This window comes from Sinocyclocheilus grahami, unplaced genomic scaffold (assembly GCF_001515645.1).
Source record: "Sinocyclocheilus grahami isolate Dianchi unplaced genomic scaffold, SAMN03320097.WGS_v1.1 scaffold1452.1, whole genome shotgun sequence".
In the NCBI taxonomy this organism is placed as follows: Eukaryota; Metazoa; Chordata; class Actinopteri; order Cypriniformes; family Cyprinidae; genus Sinocyclocheilus; species Sinocyclocheilus grahami.
In genome coordinates this window covers 50,469-71,902 of record NW_015506631.1, presented here as the reverse complement: position 1 = coordinate 71,902, position 21,434 = coordinate 50,469, and the positions used below count along the sequence as shown (strand labels likewise).

The following is a 21,434-nucleotide window of genomic DNA, read 5'->3' as shown; positions in this document are numbered from 1 at the left end:
AAAGCAGCCGATTATCTTGTGGTGTGTACCCAGCATTACATGAAAGAATAACTCAAGTCATTTTAAAAACAACAGTGAAGAACAATATTAAAAAAGTGAACCAAAAAAAAAAAAGTGACCTGAACAAGAACAGTTTGTAAAAAGTGTCTACAAGCAAACTACAAGTGAAACATGCATAAGACAATTGAACATAATATGAATCTCTCAAGAAAACACAATATTATTTATATCATGAAGCAAAATAGCATACAAGAATAAAACTTTTTGACATTGTTCTTTAGGCAGGAACTCCCATCTTTGAGTTGATCTGACTCTCACAGTTGAATCTGCTGGTTTTGAAGATTGTTACGTTCTCCCCAGTCTAGGGTTGGGAATACCGAACAAATCATTAACAAAAGATGATTAAGCAACGATACCCGCCCCTCTCCTGTCCCAGCTCACACACAGAAACACAACGGAGCGAGGGTATATTCAATAATACGTTTTTAATTCACAAAGTAACATAAGAAGCGTGAATCTTCAGGAGGGGTCAAGGCCAAAATAACAAACAAAAGAAGAACTAACTAAAACATTAAACAGTAACTTACCTAACAAATCAAAACCCAAACAAAATACAATACTCTCCCCTTACTCCCTAGCTGTCAATAAACAGGAGATAACAAGGGATCATAAAGTAAATGGCAACCTCCTCCCTACGGCTTCTTAAACAAATTAATAACACCGGCACAAAAGACTCATTTAGAATGACAACAACCCGTCAGCCACCACAATACCACGGATGCGTTGATGACTGGGGCAGGAGGCGGAGGGCAGTAACGGCAACGACCAACACGGCGGGACTCAACGCGCTGCTTAGTGCTCTACCATTTTCCTCTTCCTTCTCAGCTTTTAACCACTCTCGCTCATCCACATAATCAGCTGCAGCTGCGTCCAATCAACACTGCGCAGGGAAAAAGGGAAAAGAGAGAGAGAGAGAGAGAGACACACACAGGAAATGGCACCATACACAGAACATCTCTGCACATTGAACAATCAGGATGAACAATAAAACTTCTGTCCAGAGGACGTAACAAGATGAAGAACTTTATTCAGTGTGAAAACTTTAGATGTTTCTTTGTCATGTCGCTTGTTATGACTGGTTAGGACAGATTTATCCAGATGATATTTTACTGCTTGATGCATTATTGTGTCACATTTGATGAGAAGGCAGCATCAGATGCATCTGAAAGTGCTGGATCTGAAGATGATCTACTTGGAGCTCATCCACACGAAACCAGAGCTTTCCCTATCCAATCTTTTCTTTTCTTGTTCTTCCATAAACACGGCATCATCTCAAGAAAAATCTGCATACACACAAAACCACTGAAACTGACTCAAAATGATGTAGTATTCATGCCAGACCAGTATGTGGCGCTGTAATTCTACTACAGAGATACACTAAAAAAGGAGATGACTTGGAGCATGTGCATCAACCTTGCGCGCAGTATACAAACCCAATGCAACAACAAGAAAAGCTAATAAAAGTTTGTAAAGCTAATGGGCTTTTGCAGCACAAACACAAGCATGCAGTCCGCCATTGTTGATGTTGTTACATGACGTAGCAGTGTCTGAATGGGGTTGAGACGTGGGGTGATGGATGACATCATCATGTCACAAAATATATGGATTGGTTGTACACACAAAACAAAGGTGTCGTTTTCAGATTGATCCACTCTTGAGACCCGATTTAAAAAAATAGCGTTTTCAAGCTCCCAAAATGTCACGAGTCGTCTGGACGAAACGCCAATACGATACAAAATATTTACGTATACAGCTAAATGCGTCTCTGTGTGTACAGGGCCTTACTGTGATTGTTTTTTGTATGCCTGTGTAGAGTACATGAACGATTGAAATGCTTCCCACATGCAGTGCAGTGATACGGTTTCTCTCCAGTGTGGATCCTCTCATGTGTTTTCAGATTTGATGTATTATTGAATCTCTTGTCACAGTGTGAACACTTATAAGGTTTCTCTCCAGTGTGGATCCTCTCATGTGTTTTTAGGTCTCCTGACTTATTGAATCTCTTGTTGCAGTGTGAACACTTATAAGGTTTCTCTCCAGTGTGGATCCTCTCATGTGTTTTCAGATGTGATGACTGACTGAATCTCTTGTCACAGTGTGAACACTTATAAGGTTTCACTCCAGTGTGGATCCTCTCATGTGTTTTCAGGTCGGTTGACCTACTGAATATCTTGTCACAGTGTGAACACTTATGATGTTTCTCTCCAGTGTGGATCATCTCATGTGTTTTCAGATATGTTGACTGATTGTATCTCTTGTCACAGTATGAACACTTATGAAGTTTCTCTCCAGTATGGATCCCATTGTGTCTTTTCAGATGTGCTAACTGACTGTATCTCTTGTCACAGTGTGAACACTTATGAGGCTTCTCTCCAGTGTGGATCCCATTGTGTCTTTTCAGATTTACTAACTGACTGAATCTCTTTTCACAGTGTGAACACTTATAAGGTTTCACTCCAGTGTGGATCCTCTTATGTCTTTTTAGGTCTCCTGAATTACTGAATCTCTTGTTGCAGTGTGAACACTTATGATGTTTCTCTCCAGTGTGGATCCTCTCATGTGTTTTCAGATGTGCTGACTGACTGAATCTCTTGTCACAGTGTGAACACTTATAAGGGTTTTCTCCAGTGTGGATGCTTTCATGCAATTTTGTACAGGTCTCTGAAGTAAAAGTCTTTTCACACTCAAAGCACATGTACTCTCCCACAGCAGTATGTATTTTCTGACCTACTTTCGAATTTTGTAGACGCAAAAAACTGTTACCACACAAATTACATGAATGTGGCTTCTTCTTTGAATGAACTTTTAAGTGTTTCTTCAGAACTGAAGCCCGTAAAAATATTTTACCACACTGATCACATGCGTGCTGGTTCTCTCTAGTGTGGATGTTCATGTGTTTCTTAAGGTGTGCTGATTGTGTGAAACTCTTCCCACATTGATCACAAGTGAATGGTTTCTCTCCAGTATGAACTCTCATGTGACGCTCAAGACTTGTTTTGCATGTAAAACTCTTTCCACACTGAGTGCAGGTGACAGATTTCTTGGCTCTTCTTTTCTTTAAATCTTTCAGTTTGGTTAGATGGCAACTCAAAGGTTTTTCTCCAGTTTTGACAAGATTTTTCTCCTCAACTTCACTTGATTCTTCATTCTTCTCTTTTTCTTCAATCAACTCTGAAATAAAAGTAAAAATGGTGAAATGTGAACATAAAAGTGAACCCTGATGTAACAGTGCAGGGCTCCAGACTAACATTTGAGAGCAGTGCCAAGTTCTACAGATGGTGGCGCCAGAAGCAGATTTGGTAGCGCTGGGGGGGCTGGTGTGTGGGGGTATCAAAAAATAATGATAATTTAATCATAAAATTACTATGGCTTTGCATTAACAAGTGCAGTTACTAATAATACCACATGTTTATTTCTTGGTAATACACATTTGACAGTAAAGCACTTAGCTTGAGTTGGGAAGCATACAAAATGTACTTTTAGTAATATCAGTAATGTGCAAAATCTAATTTTCAAATAGAAAATGTATATATTCTACTCTTACTAAATGCACCATTATTATTCTAAAGTATTATATACTATAGTTATATAGTTATATACTATAGGGCCCGATACTGCGCTCCTGTTCTCGTACTCGAAAAAATGCCCCGATACCAAACAGCGTGTGAATAGAGCTGTGTCCAGAAAAAGAAACACTGAAAACAGAACAACAGAGAATAGAATGGAGTTATTAAAACAATGCACAAGTTACTTAAGTTATTTGACGGTAAGGAAAGAGAGAGAGAGAGCAAGAGAGAGAGAGTCCGAGAGCGCGCACTTCTGTTGCATGATCTTGATTGCTGCTTGCTCCATTAGTGCATGCATTTGGATTAAAACTAAATCGTAAATATAAAACAAACTAAAATTATAGGGGCATTCACTATAAACAGCATTTATTTTAAACGTCAAGCATACACAACTTTATTTAAAGCAGAAGTGAAACTAGCAGACTGGGTGAAATGCGCTCGGCTTTAAGTGTCTCTCATTCTGCACAAATACAAACGTGTGCGCGCTGCGTATGTTTAGCTTGCTTTAAAGGCCAAAGTATACTTCGGTTTTTACTCGTACGCGAGGGTCCATGTACCCTGCACGCGGCGCTAATTTAATCACCAAAATAGTACACCTGCACTTCTATAATGTATAAAGAGTGGTTCCCTGCATTATTTTAGGAAAACGTTTTGTGATTACAGTATATTGAGCTGCTGCAATGGCGCAGCTCTAATGCGCCATTAAAATGAACCAACTAACATGATTCATATTATTATTATTACTATTATTTTGTTACTGTACCCAATATATATTTTTTTAAATTACAAATGCTGTGAAGATACAGGTATCGGTATCGGCGAGTACCAAAAATGAAAGTATCGGTCTCGTTCTGAAAAAAGTGGTATCGGTGCATCCCTAGTATTATATAGAACTGACCGACAACTTCAGTGATTTTAATTGATGTGCAATTCAGTCAAAAAGTGAAGGAAAGATTGGTGATTTGTATATTTTCTTACTACATACACAAAAAATTGTCCAAAACTTTGACAAAAATTGATTTCTTGATGATCTGATGTTTTATAATAGTTATTTTATCATTTCAAAATATAAAGCAAGTAGAAATGAATGACTAATAAGCCAATAAGTGCTCCTCTGCTGCCATCTACTGGTTATTGTGGTAATTGTAGTTATTTTTTTAATTTTACACAAGTGTTTATTAACCACAAAACTATATTTTGATATACATTGTGTTTTGTCCAATTGGATAATTTTTAGAGTTTTAAAGTGCTGGAAACAGCTGTGTGGAATACTTGAAAGTCACTGAAAAGTTCTTGAATTTCTCTCTCAAAAGGTTGTACAAACCTTGAAATTAATTATGTAATAACACTGTACTATTTCTGCCGCAACATCATGGTTATAGTTAGCGTTACTGCTTCTGGGTTTCTGCGTCAGCGCTGTTTGATCTGTTCATAACAGAATTCTGAGCAGAATTTGAATGCTTCTCACTAGATCACACAGTGCTGTGCTGTAACAGTGTCGCGAGATCAACATTGGATCCCAAGTAAACCTGTTCTGAGCTCGTTTGCTGACCAGTTTGCTTGCGCTGCTTTCAATTAGTTGTCCCATCGGTAAGCTCCACCCCCCTTGCTCACTCAGACAAACAAACAGAGTTGCTAACTGTCTTAATGTCTCAGTGTGAAAACCTTGTCCCAAGATGTTTTTGATAAATTTTGGACACAGAGGGACCATCATTCAGCTGTGGGACTTCAATATGCCATAGAGACATTTATAAATTATTTTAGAATAACTAAAAAAAATACAGATCACAATGCAAACAGGAGAAGTCTCATGTTACGGCCGCCACAATCGCAATGACAACACAGTTCGTGTACCGCAGTGTAAGATTAAATTAATTTACATTTAACCAATTTAATATGGAGAGGCACTAAAATGTAACGTTAGACCTTTTATGTGTTTTTGACCTACACTGTACATGATTTGTGAATAGTTTGCTGTTTAGGTTTGTATGTTAGCATGGACTCACTAACTTTAACGTTAGCTAGTTTTAGCCAGAGATACCTTGCTGAAGCACAAGATGGCATTAATGTACTGCTTGAGCAGATGAAAATTGTAACTTAATGAGAGTATGACAACCAGAAAATGAACGTTTTCATCTTCATTGGGATTGGAACTGAATGCTTAGGGACATTTTGCTCTGTTTTGTTTAGGATTAGGAAATAGAATGAAATTAATTTCATTGCCCATACTCTCAGGATACCTGGAATCTGTGTTACAAGTGCCCTGGGCACATAATTTTTCCATTTTTGTAGCATAAACGCCATCAAACCGATGAAAGCTTAAGATCTTCCAATGTTTCTCTACGACGCTGAAACCTAAAGATGTCCGAGTTCCGGTCCCCTTGCAACTGATACTGAACTGCCATTGGCTCATCTGCGTTTGAGGGGAGGGGCATAACATTAATATATTATAGATGGTCTGCACGATTAATCGAATGCAATTGTCATATGCATCTTGTCAGTAAAGCCAGTTTTGTAATCAGAAGTAAATCTCCATCACATGCTTTCAGATGGACCAGCATTTACTACACCGAGTCTTAGTTCACTAACAAGCTACACAAAAAAAATAATAAACGCAGACGACATAATCACGCGATTATTAAAATGAAGAAATCGTTCTGCACTAACAGCTGTTTGCGTAGCTTCTCGGTGAACTACCGCGCTGTGTAGTAAATGTTGCTCCATCTGAAAGCACGTGAAAATACCACATTCAATAACGTAGGGCTGGATATCAATTCAGATGTCCCGATTCTAATCGAGAGCTTGCGAATCACGATTTTTTTTTATTACATTCAGTGAATATAGTTTTAATACAAATGCTATTGATATTTCTAAAAAACGAACAGTAAACATCAGTTTACAAATGGTGAATTAATAAAAAGAAATTAAGAACCACATGCCTGTATTTTAAACCTATTCTTTTTTTTTTGGTATAGTGTTCTTTTTTAAACAATAATAAGGCCCTATAAAATGTTCTTAATTTTTCTGGTAATCAGATGAAGGCATAAAACATTAATTTAATTTATCCTAATCAAATGAAAATTAAACCCTTTTATTTTTTGGCAAACAAAGTGCTGCACAACAGAGGTTTACTATTAAAATTAAGAAGAAAAACAGATGTGATTATTCCTTTAAAAATAAAGATTTATTAATATGTATTTAGCAGTAGTAGCATCGAGTCTTAAGACTGCTAAATAGTAATATATTCTGACAGTTTCTTAATGTTAAACTAAACTTTATTTTGACGGGTTGCCGTGAAGAACTTGCAGCTGCTGTGTATGTGATATGATGGTAGTTTTCTCAAATGAAACGGTAAAATGCTAATGAAGTGACTCTCAAGAGCAGCTGGAGAAGACATTCGTGTTCATAGTGAGACGGCAGAAGCTGAAAACACCGCGAGCATCATCCGCGCTTTAGTATGTGTGTAGTAAACAAAACAGTGCGCCGCGCCATCCGCCATTCATTCATTGCGGAAATCATGCCGCCTTATGCATGATATTAAATGCTTCCGCAGAGTTATAGTATTACTATCCACCTTTTTCTTGTAGTAAAAATGGCCGCAGCCATTTGTAAATTCTATGGGTCTGGCTTCCGGTCTCATCTGCGTCCACTCCGTCCAGCTATTTTTAGCTGAACTAAACAGTTCGTTTTGCTTCTTGATATTGAAAGTTGGTGTGTCTTATATTATTTTAATGTATTACCTTAATTATGAACACACTGGTTTGTAGTGCAAACAGTTTTACAGTTTACTGCACGTTGTTATTCTCCTCGTTATTTACCTATAATGGCTAATGAACCGGAAGTCTCACCCATAGGCTTACTTCCGCGTTCCTGAGCATTGCGAATCACGGCGTATGGCCATGATAAGTGCTGAATGAATGACAAGCTTTCTGTTGTAACATCGCGCAAGGTAAATAAGGGTGACATCTAGTGGAGAAGACTAATGATAAGATTCACGTTAATCAGATCTTGTTTTAAAAGTGTGTTGAAATCAATGCCGGAAAAGATCGATTCGCGGCTTTTGAAAATCGATATCGAATCGACGTCATTAAAAAAAAAACGATTCATTGAAAAATACTTTTTTTTTTGCCCAGCCCTAATAACATGTTTTTACTCCAACCTTACTTCATAACGTCAGTCAAGTGTTTGAAATAAATCCTTCAGTGAGACGATGTGTCTTCTTACACAGAATAAGGCACACAACATATTTCATAGTATTCTAAGCAGTGATAAAGGCATTGCATATTCAATACTTTATTATAAGGAAAATTATAAGAACAACTCCGATAAACTATATGTTGTTGTAGCCGTGTGTTTATTAGTCACGTTGAATCAATGAAAGCATTTAAATCTTCAGTTTAGCTGCAACGACAGGGATTTCCTGTGGCCTCATTTATCAACAGTGCGTAGAAAAGGTTCTATATTTTGTCCTTATTTTTACACACATTCCTCATACACACTGTTGTTAAATGAAGGCCCAGGATTTCTTCTGCGGGGTGTATTTGGAGTTTCTGCGCGAGAGCACCCTCAGGCCTTCGGATGGAAATTTACTACTGATCACAGAACCGTGCTTCACTAACAAGATGTGTGCATGAATATCGCAACTTTTGCCTAATATTGGTCGCAATTTATCATGCAGGCCTATTGGAGATTTACTTGTAAATATTAAGATGCATTTCAATAGCTCTGACTGATTTTAAAAAGTAATTTTGTCAGCCCCTGAAGTGGGTTGTATTGACATACCTGAGTGGCTGAAGTTACGCTATATGGTGCTCTTTCAGACATATTTGCATTTACTGCTTGGACGGAGCAAGAACACCTTTCAAAATGCATGTGCAGATTCAGTCGAGTGATAAAGTTTACCCTCTTCTGTTGAACTTAAAGTGTTAGTTCACCCAAAAATAAAAATTCTGTCATTAATTATTCACCCTCATGTCGTTTCAAACTTCGTTCATCTTCGGAACACAAATTAAGATATTTTTGATGGAATCTGAAAGCTGTCTGACCCAGCATAGACAGCAATACAACTTAAATGTTCCCAAGTTCAGAAACGTAGCAAGGAGCTCTGTAAAATAATCCATGTGACATCAGGGGTTCAACCGTAATTTTACAAAGCTACAAGAATACTTTATGCGTGAAAAAAAAAAAAAAACGACTTTATTCAACAATTCGTTGAATAAACGGCCTGGTGACGTTTCACTTTACAGCGTGATTAAACTATGTTTAAATCCATTAAATTGTAATATTTGGCCACATGCAAACTCAGAAGTGTTTGTTTTGAAATCGCGATGTACAAAAAATGGCATAATTAGAAAGGTTGATGTATTCTCCTGTGTTTGTTGGCAAAGTTTATAAATTATTTACATTACAAATCTAGTGAGATAATGCACACAGTTTTCCCAGATGAACGTTAGGCAATTCAAATTCACAGCATATGCAGAGGAAGAGTTTAGCCCCTCTCACACATACAGTCTTTACTGGTAAATTACCTGTAAATTACCATTAAGAGGTCATGTGTGAACAGTAGTGCTGTGTTTAATACATTTGACGATACGAGTATCGATACAGCTGTCCCTGTATCGATATCGCGGCACATGCACTGCAGTGGACCGCACTTAATTTGAATACAAGAGCAGCGTTTAAAACGGAGTAGAAAAGGGCAAGGTTTTTAAAAAATAATGAATAGAGCATAATATATAGGCTACAACAAGGTTTAATCTGGCCGCAGAGGAACACAACCGGGGTTGCCTGATATAAAGAGACATAATCCCTGAAACAGAGCTTCCCACTTGCGCAATACGGAAATATCTGCCAAGTGTGTTACTTGTTTTTGTCAACCTGGCAACCATGTGTACGCGTGCTCTCTCCACTGTGGATAAACGCGCTTGTTTTCTGAAAACACCGGTTAGCTTGCAGTTTAGCGATCTCCACTATTCTATTCTCAGAAAAGTGTAATTAATCAAGTGTTCATTTATGAGAGGGGAGAGAGAGAGAGAGAGGCTGTGTATGTATGAATTACCACCGTTTTGCCGTGTTTCTCTATTACCAGTGAAGCTGTGGCTTGAATTGCTTTAGAAACAATGATGTTACCAGTTCCTTGTTGAGAAAGATAATGTAGCTCTTGAGCGATTAAGCTATTTAGTTGATAAAATTGTGGGGCAGCGCTGAAAAGAATGTCTGTGCGCGCGCGCAGTGTGAGTGACTAACCGTGTGTGCGTGAGGTACAGTTTAGGCAGCGCATTAGTTTAGAACTCTTCTTATTTTTTTAAACATAGAGAGTGTGTTGATATGTGCAATGATAACCTACCAGCAATGTTAAGATGATTTAAATATATTAGAATGAGTACATTACAATATAAATTTATTAGAACGAGTACATTATTATTTATGGGCTTAAAAACAAGATGCAAACAATCAGAATATTGTACCTGGTGGGGAGTGCACAATGTAAGCATGAAACATATGCCATTACCTATATTGTACTGTGGTAGAGTTATGGAGGCCCTTCATAATGCAGAGGTCAACTGCCTGCTCTGCCAATAGTTAGCAACAGCCCTGTAGTATGCAGTGTTTAATAAACAGCTGTTTTACGCAATTCTTCTGAGGTGAAATTCAGTGCAGTCCCGTATCATGATATGTATCGTATCGTGGCCTCTGTATCATGATACGGATCATATCGTGACTTTGCTGGTAATACACAGCCCTAGTGAACAGAAATCCCGGTAAATTTATTCTGGCAATCATATCGTTCTTATGGAGATGACATGATTACTCTGAGCTGTTTACAAAGCTCTGCTGCTTTTCAATTAGTTTTTCTATGTAAATATGCGCTAGATGGACATATTTGACCATTGCGCCTCGCAGCTTTTTGTCGTGCTTCTCCATTCATCAAGGCTGCAACTCTGCAGTTGGATACTATTATGCGCGTCTCATGTTTATAAGAGCAAAAAAAATCTGATTGGCTAGTAATGTTAGTTTGGTTGAGAGTGAAAGCTGTGCTCCTCTCATACCATTGGTAGGCGAACTCATGGACTTGAAAGTGATAAACAAATTTTTTTTTTCTGCAGCCAAACACTGCACGACGGAGATCCGGCACGGTGCCGGAGAACTTTAAGCCCTGGGTTACATAAAAGTTTTTGCTTAAAAATGAAGATACGGTAAAGGTGCAAATAATTACATTTTAGACATTAATTTGGCCAAAACGAATTTAAAGCCCTAGGACTGGGGTTCTCAAAGTCTATATTCAAAGGTCCAAATCTGAGTTTTCATCAGTGTCAGAGGTCCGGACCGGAACAATTGGTTATTACAAAACTTGTTTTTCATAAACATACATAACATGCATAACAAATAAAAATAATTATTTTTTTAATAAAGTGCAAAAGTGGCAAAACAATTAATTTAAGCAATAGAAGTCGACTGATAAGGGTTTTTCTCTGGCCGATGCCGATATTTAGAAATCAGGGCAGCCGATGGCCGATATACTGTATGATGCAGATTTTTTTCTCTTCAGTCACTTCTCTTCACTAACCAAGCGTAGCTGCTTTTACTCAAGTCACGACACCGCTTCTATGAATTTGGTGATAAACCAGGCAAAGCTCTTGCACTGTAACTTAGACTTCAAACTGCAAAGAGTTTTATTGCTCAAATTCAAACCCCAGTTGGAAATATTGTATCAAACTAGGGCTGGGCGATATAGCTAAAAAAATTTAGCAACAAAATAATGTTTCATATCGGTCGGTATCTATAATTATTGACTTTTTTTTATAACCTTTTTTAAAACAAAAAGCATTATAATTTTTTTTTTATTATTTAACCACTGTATTTATAATTAACACAATTTATTGAGACAAACAACAAATATTTAGTTTTAACAATCAAACGTAATAAATATTAAACAAATATCTAATTTCTAATGTTTTATATGCAGATTAAATAGGTTGATTAAATTGTCTCCCGAGGGCACAATGAGCAAAATAATGCAGCACATTTAAATTGTCAACGCAAGGAAGTAACTAGGGCTGCAACCAACTATTATTTTGATAATCGATTAGTTGGTAATTTTTTTTTTATTAATCGGTAAAAATATATTTTTTTTATTTTATTTTATTGACAAAAAACACTATTCCACATTTTGCCCAATGTCCTTCAAACAAACGTGCCAACTGAATGCTATGAAAACATACAGTGCTTAATTTATTAGGCCACCTGCCATAATAAAGAGAAAACACATTTTAGGAATCTGTCAAAATTGTTTAAATCAAAAAATTGTATTGTAATTTACTGGGCAAATAAACAAACAACTAAATAGTATTTATTCACATAACAAAAATGGCCTCCTATACCCTTCATAACAGCTTGCATTCTTACTGGCATTGTTTATGTAGTTTTTGACTGTAATTGGGTATCTGAAAAAAAAAACACTATAAAGCTCTCTGCCTTTCTTTCATAGATAACAGCAATAATTAGGCCAATATTATAGTATTAGAAATAGCCTACTGCCGTTACTAAAGAGCTTACGCATATTGGAGGACTAACCAATACAGAAAGCTAAAAAATTATTTTGGTAATCACCAGTACTGCAGGACATTGGCACTCCAGGACCGACATTGCCTACCCCTGCACTAATGCATCAGCTTGAAGCTTAAAATAAAGAATTCTCATGTTTTGGGCAGCTTGGATCACGTAACTCTCCCGCAGCATCTCATTCTGTTTCCTCCACTAATTTTAAATGCATTTTGTCCATAGAAATGCGTAATTCAGTGCTGTAATTTGACTCGGCCGGCTGAAGTTGGATGTGCACTGTGGGCAGACCCAACTAATCGATAATGAGAATCGTTGTCGATGATTTTCATTATCGATAATAATCTATTTTATCGATTAGTTGTTGCAGCCCTAGAAGTAACTCTATAAAAATGTGCATTACATATAAATTAACTCATAAAAATTAAATATAATTTTGTAAATTGCATAAACAATTATGAACAAAACAGCATCATGTATTTATGCATTGCTTAATCCAAAGAGCCGAAGCGCCATTCACACAGACTGCATTTAAAAACATAAGAGACGCAGTGAAAAGGAATAAACCTCCACAAATTCGTGACATGTTTTCTAAAGGTTTAAACTGTTTTAACTTTGCATGGCTTTCTATACATCTCTTCTGTGAGACGCGAGTGCAGCAGTCATATTTGTCCATCTAAAAAATGTGCTGAATATGCGTTCTGTGTGAATGGGTGGGTTTAACCCATTCAAGATCTTCTCCGCATTGAGCTTCTATATTTCTCTAATATTTTGAATGAATAACGCAGCAGCGGCGCGTCTCGTGGGCTAGACTAACAAAACATTAAAATGCAACGACGTCACTTATATCACCGTATCTCGTGCGCCACTGATGACGCTCCCTGATGCACATCTAACATTCAAATGCAATTGTTTATTTTAAATTCGACTAATTTTCATTCTTTATTCACAATCTCCTCATCACAGGCAGACACAGCACTCATTTCAGGATGTGTTCGTGTTTGTGGGCTGTCTGCGTCACTCATAGTACGTGCCTATATCGAACGTTTTTTCTATCGATACCGAAGAAGGTGTACCGTCGATATATATCGATACCGTTTTATCGCCAAGGCCTATATCAAACCCTCAAGAAATTAATAATCAGTTTAAATTATTTTATTCTGCTTTATACCAGTCTAATTCCCTTAAAGATTCTAATCTTTTTATTCTCTCTTTCTTTTTTTTACTTTTCTCCTGAACTTGGTTCAGAGAGCAAGGAATGTGTTTAATACCATCTAGATTTGTCTTGTTCAATGTCAAAAAACAACTCTTTTGAAAATCTCAACATCCCTCAAATTAGCAACGAGTCAAATGCCAAATTAGATGATCCTATTAGTTTAACTGAAATCCTGCAGGCAATTTCACAGATGCAAAGTGGAAAATACCCAGGCCCAGATGGGTTCCCAGTAGTGCTGCACGATTAATCGTATCGCAATCGCAATCGCGATGTCAACCTGTGCGATTATATGACGGCAAAATTTTGCGATTATATTCAATAAATAAGTGTGTGGACTTGAGAACACATACTTTCTGAGAACAGTTTTCCGATTTTTTGTGCCTTCTCAGTATAGGCAGTGCATGTGTGGCGTGCGTGGGCGTGGTCAGTGGTCACTTGTGTGCGCAGCGCAGTACGGAGAGACCAGAACAAAGATGGATGGCGAGGAGATCGACACTGATCTGGTAGCCGAAAAAAACTCTACCTCTGTTATATGGCGATATTTTGGATTTAAGATTACTGACACTGAGCAGCGAGAGGTACTGTGCAAGATTTGCAAAATTAAAGTTGCTACGTGGCAATACGACAAATTTATATCAGCACCTGAAACAGCACAGAGAAAAATATGATGAATGGATGACGGTGAAAACCCAGATTAGTAAAGAGACAACCGAAGGAAACAAGGCACAAGCTGTTTCCCGAACAAAACAAAGCACAATTACAGATGTGTTTGCGAGTCTCACGCCATATGATAAGTCTTCACCTAGACATAAAGAAATCACGGACTCCATAACGCACTGCTTGGCAAAAGACATGATGCCCATACACACCGTTAGTAAAGTGGGATTTCAGAAAATGATCCGTACACTGGACAAGAGGTACCAGCTGCCCTCTCGAAACTATTTCTCTCAAGCAGCGATCCCTAAACTTTATAACTCGCGCCGTGACGAAGTTCAAAAGGAAATGTCTCTGGTGACGTTCTTTTCAACCACTACGGACCTGTGGTCAAGCAGGACAAGCGAACCGTATATTAGCTTGACTGTGCACTTTGTCGACGGGGAGTTTGAATTGAAAAGCTGCTGCCTGCAAACATCGTATTTCCCCGACGACCACACAGGAGAGAACATAGCCTTGGGCTTGAGAGAGGCACTGGCTGCATGGGACCTCTTTGAGGAGCGTCAGGTCGCCATCACAACAGACAACGGCACCAACATTGTTAAAGCGGTGGAGCTTAATCAGTGGACTAGAATCCAGTGTTTTGGGCATAGACTTCATTTGGCCATTGGTAAGTTAAATTGAAATCATATTTTATTATTACACTACAGCAAATATTTTAAACTACTGTACTTTTAAGAGCAATTAACTATGGGGTTAGGGGCAGTTGTACCCTCCTCGATTTATTAATGAAATAATTTTAAATACAATGTAAAATTCTGTGTGCCACAAAAGATACTAGGAGTGGCCTATTTAATTTAGGGCTAATAATTAGCATTAAACATAACTGTAAGAGATGGATGAGTGTAAAGCACAAATCTGCCATAGCTATTCGCCTCTTACTCCAATATAATTAATTAGGCCTAGAGTGGTAACATGATTTGATGAAAATATTAACACTGTGTGTGCGTGTTGTCATTTGTGTATTACTGTTTTATGCTATTAATATGAATTGGGCATGTAATCAGAATGTGAATATTAAACGTTTTGCAATGTCACTGTAGTAAGTAAATGTTTTTCATCTTATCATTCACAGAAAATGCTCTGAAAGATAATGCACAATGCATTAACAGAGCTACTGGGATATGCAGGAAAATTGTGGGCCACTTCTCCCATAGCTGGAAGAAAAGAGTGGCCTTGAGGGAAGCACAACGAGAGATCAACCTCCCAGAGCATGCCATGGTGACAGACTGCTCAACACGATGGGGTTCCACTCAGAAAATGATAGCAAGAGTCCTGGAGCAGCAAAGTGCATTGTCCAAGGTTCTCTCCACAGACCGCAAAGTACGACACCTACTCCCTTCATGGCAGGACCTGGAGGTCTTGGAATCTGTAAACAAGTCTGAAACCAGAGAAAGTGGATATGCTTGTCTTTTTGGCAAAGAACCTCTAATATGATAAGTTTAACTGTTTAGAAAGAGGATTTAGAAGTACCAGTTGGTCATTTAAAAAAAAAAAAAAAAAGATTTAGTGGTTTGAGTTTGATTGAGTGAACCACAATTTTATATCCAGTTTCCTTTTCAAAAGAGTTTATAGTATACAGAGTATGTTACATTCTGCGTAAATGACCCTGTTTGTTTGGACAAAATGTTTAAAATATCTTATTTTTGTGAAAATGTGTATGTTTTTATTATTTTATTTAATTTAGTTTACATTATTGCAAATATTATTTCATTTTGTAAAAATAATTTATTTTGAAAACATTTCTAGTTTTACAAATACACATTTTAGCATTATCACTAATCTGTGTGTGCATTTTCCTTAAAAACCCATCAAGTTGACTCACGATACCATTTATTATAATCGCAATCGCATATCGCAATATTGACCTCAATAACCGCAATATGAAAATTTTCCCAAATCGTGCAGCCCTAGTTCCCAGCTAAGTTTTTTAAAAAGTTTTTTCTTCAGCTTTCTCCATTGCTTTTTTTTGGTTTTCGAAGAATCCCTAAATAATGGTAGTTTACCCTTTTCCATGCATCAAGCATTAATTTCACTGATCTTGAAACCCAATAAAAAACGATTGGTCTTACCATCCAATATCCCTCCTTAATGTTGACGTGAATATTTTGGCTAAGGTTCTCTCTCTAAGGTTGGAAACAATTGTGCAAGACATTATTCACCCTGACCAAATGGCCTTTATAAAAAACAGACAGGGTTTCTTTAATCTTAGAAGGTTGATGAACATAATTTATACCTCGTCAGATTTATCAATACCGGAGGTCTAAGTCTCTCTCGATGCGGAAAAGGCTTTTGACCCCACTGAAAGGGACTATCTTTTTTATACATTAAAAAAGTTTGGTTTTGGTGATAAATTTGTGTCCTGGGTAAAACTCTTATATTCTTCCCCTTTGGCATCTGTGAAAACAAATGGTATAAGCTCTGAATATTTTTCACTTTACCGTGGGACGAGTGCCCCCTGTCCCCTTTTTTGTTCGCTATAGCTATAGAGCCTCTTGCAATAGCTTTTCGTTCTAATCACAATATATATCTGGTATTTTTAGAGCAGGTGAAGAACAGAAAAATTCTCTCTATGCTGACGATGTAGTGTTGTACGTCTCAAATCCGGAAGCCTGTTTTCCTTATGTTTTGGATATTTTGAAAGTTTAGTAGTGTTTCGGACTATAAATTAAACTTAAATAGGAGAGTTCTTCCCAATTAATTCGGTATCTTTCAGTATCAGCGTTCCCATTTAAATTAGCCTCAGATTATTTTCGTTACCTGGGAGTTATAGTAACGAGAAAACAAGTAGATCTTTACAAGCATAATTTTATTCCAATTTTGGATCGAACGAAACAGGATCTTGCTAGGTGGACAATTCTTTCACTATCGCTTGTAGGTGGAATTAATGCAATAAAAATGAATATATTGCCTAAATTTATTTTCTTATTTCAAGACATTTCGGTCTTTATACCAAAAACTTTTTTTATAAGACTTAAAAAAAAAAAGAGTCAGAAATGTTTTCTCCAGCAACCCAAAAGATTAGGCGGATCTGCTTTTTCTAATTTTTAATTTTATTACTGGGCAGCGTAATTCTTGTATATTACAATTGTGTTGTAGTACATTTGTATGTTTCTGGATTATAAACCCCCCCCCCTCCCCTCTCTTTTTTTAATTCTCTCTTTCTTTTTTTTTCTTTTCTCCTGAACTTGGTTCAGAGAGCAAGGAATGTGTTTAATACCATCTAGATTTGTCTTGTTCAATGTTGTGAAACCAGTGTTGTATGGTTTTTCTTTTCCTCACTTGTAATAACTCTGATTGAAAACCGCCAATAGAAAGAGTTAAACTAAAAAGCCAGTCACTTGCTTCATTTCTGAATGAATCAGCCATTTGAACGAATCGTTTGAATGAAAGACTGAATTACTTACGCCTGTTTCACACTGGATGCGCTTCACACAAACGGCTTGTCGCGTGCAGCTGAACCGCGCTTGGCTTGTGTACTGCAATACAGGCGAGTATCGTAATTTCTGTCATATTTCCCAGCGTTCTCCTTTGAACACTGTGTGCATGAAAAAAATACTATAGTAATTTATAGTAAATACTATGGTGTTTTTGAAACATATTATAGTAAAGTATATTATACTGTCTATATTATAGTATTATTTACAACACTTTGTTAATCAATGCTACAGCATGTAGTATTAACTGTAGTGAACTGATTGTAATAAATACAGTAGTATACTTTAGTTTTTACTACAGTAAACTAGTGTATTGTAATAATATACCCTATAGTTGTAGAAAATTAGCACAGTATTGGGTAAAGAAATTTGTTTATATTGCCATAGTTGTTATATTACCACAGCAACTATAGTATGGTTCAAAAACACTATAGTATTTACTATAAATTACTATAGTATTTTTTCATGTGCTATGATGTATGATATGGCCAGCATACTCTGCTGCGATGTGGCCGTGCCTCCCTCTGTCCCACACACATATGTAAATAACATGCTGCATATAGGTAGTTTACATGATAAAAAGTAATCTTAAAGTTAACAAATGCCTCTAGTTTTATTCATTTAACAGACCTTTGAAGTTTGGGCAAAAACTCGTGATGTGTTTTTGTGCATTTTGTTTTTCATATGGTGATTGTGAAACACGTAACACCTCACTTACATGATTTTATGGTGAAATTGGTTATTTTTCATGTTAATCAGGTCAATTTTGATCAAGAACAATACACTGTGGCTTTAATTCAGCGTAAGCAAAATAGATTCTGCGCCGAAACGATCGCAGCACTAGGGCTGCACGATAAATCGAAATGGAATCGAGATTGCGATTCGACAGAAGCTGCGATTGTCGTGCGTATCTTTCAGTGAAGCACGGTTCTGTGATCAGCAGTAAATATCCATCCAAAGGCCAGAGGGCGCTCTCGCGCTGAAACTCCAATACGCCTCGCAGAAGAAACCCAGAAAATGCCTATCGCTGCAACTGAATAAACAGAAGATTCAACTGCTTTCATTGATTCAACGTGACTAGTAAACACACGACTACGGCAATATACGGTTTATCTGAGTTCTTATTATTATAATTTTCATTCAAATAAAGTATATTTATAATGCAAATGCAATTCCTTTATCACTGCTTAAATACTATGAAATATTTCTTATATTTTTTATTCTGTGTAAGAAGCCACGTCATCTCACAGAAGCATTTATTTCAAACACTCGACTGACGTTATGAAGTGAGTTTGGAGTAAAAATATGTTATTAAATGTGGTATTTTCACATGCTTTCAGATGGAGCAGCATTTACTTCACAGAGCCGTAGTTCACTGAGAAGCTATGCAAACAGCCGTCATTATCGCAAACGATTTCAGAATCGCGCAATAAAATCGTCTGCGATTTTTTTTAGCGTAACTTGTCAGTGAACTACGGCTCTGTGTAGTAAATGCTGCTCCATCTGAAAGCATGTGATGATGATTTCCTGCTGATTACAGAACCGGCTTTACCAAAAAAATGCGCATGACAATCACATTCGATTAATCATGCAGCACTACCGCTTCTGCTCCTGCTACGCGCTGCCGAAAATAAAATACGCTCTGCTTACAAGTGCAGTGTGAAACCGGCATTAAGACACCTAGTGGCGCTTTTAGTTGTATTTTTAGAGCATCATTTCTTTTTTTAAATCATTTCATATTTCATTATTTATCTGTATTGTTGTATGTGTAATTAGTTTCTTTCTAAAGCTACTATAATGTCTATTCAGTGATTTTCTAATTTAACACAAAGATAACTTTAAATTACCTGTAACACAAAATGTGCCGATTAATTCAAGATAAAGTTATTAAGTAATGTCATTAATTTGATTAATAAAGTTATGTAATTAATTACATAAAAAAATAATCACTTGATAGCCCTATTTAAAAAATAAAAATACACAACACACCCCCCTCTCTACTTAATTTCTGTCATTATTTACTCACTCACATATTGTCCCAAACCTGTATTAATATTTTTTTTCTGCTGAACACAAAAGAAGTTATTTTGAAAAAAGTGAGTAACCAAACAGTAGCTGGTCCAGATTTGATAGCAGGAAAAATACTATGGTCAAGTACTAAGTCTTGAACAGACAAAATTCTAAGTCTGTTCAACTGTTTGGTTACACACATTCTTCAAAATAACATATCATCATATTGTTTTCTGTGAATGAGTGAGCAGGATGATATTCACATGTTGTAGCAAGAACTCTAGTCTACCACATCCAGTTCTCAAAAGTCTTGTGAACAAATGTTTTCTCAAAAACACAATCATGTAAGCTACATTCATGCTGCTCATGTATTATTGTAGCACAGTTTGTGCCGATTACAGTGTAATCAGACTTAAGCCATTATGTTTTTAGATACTGGGGGAAAATGTCAGGGCATGTAAAAATTTCTCCAGGAGGACCCAAAAATCCACTCAAGAGTTAAAGGTTTGTAAGCCTAATGATTGTGTGACACATTCAGTCCACAAACAGTCATTAAAGACAAATGAAGAGTAAAGACCAACCTCCTTCCTCGTGTTTTATTCTGCAGGGTTCTGGTTCCTCGTGTTTTATTCTGCAGGGTTCTGGTTCCTTGTGTTTTATTATAAGTGGTTCTGGTTCCTCGTGTCTTATTCTCCAGGTTTCTGGTTCACTCGTGTCCTCGACTCTCTCTTCTTTAACAAACATCATCTTCACAGCAGCAGACCTCAGTTCAGATGATACTCCTCCAGATATTCCTGCTTGCCTCAAAACTTAGTCACGACTGTGAGGATGAGAATATTACAGGTGTTTACTGATATGATTCAAAAACTGTATTTTTCTACTTACAGAAACAACATTCTAACCGTTTGTATTAAACGAGCAGCACGACAAAACAACAGAGAGCGCGGTGAAACTAACCTTCTTCCTCTGAGGTTTAATGGTGTTTGACAAACAAACGTGTGTTTTAGCGCCACCCGCTGGACTGGAGTGAAGCGGCGAGAGGAGGGACATATTGACATAATACAGGGAAAATTACTCAGTGCGTGTATAACTATAAGGTGCGCTGATTTTCCTTAAAAAGGCTGTTAGAAAGTGAGCTGGGGTTTTTTTCTTTCTTTCTTTACAAAAAGCCGATCTTACACAATTAAACGAAAAGGAATTAAAATTAGCCTCACATGGTATTTGATCAGCATCAACAGTCTTCGTGAGTGAGGATTAGAGGAGAAAAACGAGCGAATTAATAGTCAAATATTTCATTGAAAATCACACAACGTTGCAGCATGTAAATATGGAAATTAAGATAAATAAAAACACTTGACAATGATATGTATCCTTATAAAAAAAAAAGATAAATAATAATAATTTTAAAAATAACAAAATTTGAACAGGTTTAGCATGAAAAATAACATCCATGGGTTATGTGTCTGTCTAAATATCTGAGACTTAAGACACAACCGACTGTGTTTAGAAGGAAATTTTGATATAGGATATTTTTGTGTGTATTTGTCCTTTCAAATTTATGACACACCCACATAGCAATTGTCTTCTGGCCCAGCTCCGGTCCACACAACCGCTTTTCCCTCGGCCCACATACCGCAATGAATGACGGCCCTGGAGTGGCCCTAATCTGAATTAAAGACAGGGGCCACACATGGGCCATAACTGGGCCAAGTCTCAGCAATTAATAACTTATAACTGGCCCTAAAGTGGGCCAGAACAGGTTTTATTACTGGTACAGATTCTCAGTGATAAGCAAACCACATCAACACCAGCCTTTAACCAGAAACCCCAAAACTGAGCCATACCCAGCCTAATCTTGTCCAAATAGGGGTG

At 37.1% G+C, this 21,434-nt stretch overlaps 1 protein-coding gene across 1 annotated transcript; it reads right to left on the bottom strand.

Moving 5' to 3' along the window:
• Nucleotides 1-1,089: 1,089 nt before the first annotated feature.
• Nucleotides 1,090-20,534, bottom strand: LOC107570396 (zinc finger protein 501-like). Its single transcript, XM_016256623.1, has 4 exons — nucleotides 20,520-20,534; nucleotides 20,234-20,382; nucleotides 2,313-3,234; nucleotides 1,090-2,144 (listed from the first exon to the last, which is right to left on the bottom strand). Exons 2-4 carry the CDS (start codon nucleotides 20,307-20,309, stop codon nucleotides 1,814-1,816), a joined length of 1,329 nt encoding a protein of 442 aa, XP_016112109.1. The 5' UTR covers nucleotides 20,310-20,382; nucleotides 20,520-20,534; the 3' UTR covers nucleotides 1,090-1,813.
• Nucleotides 20,535-21,434: the final 900 nt, after the last annotated feature.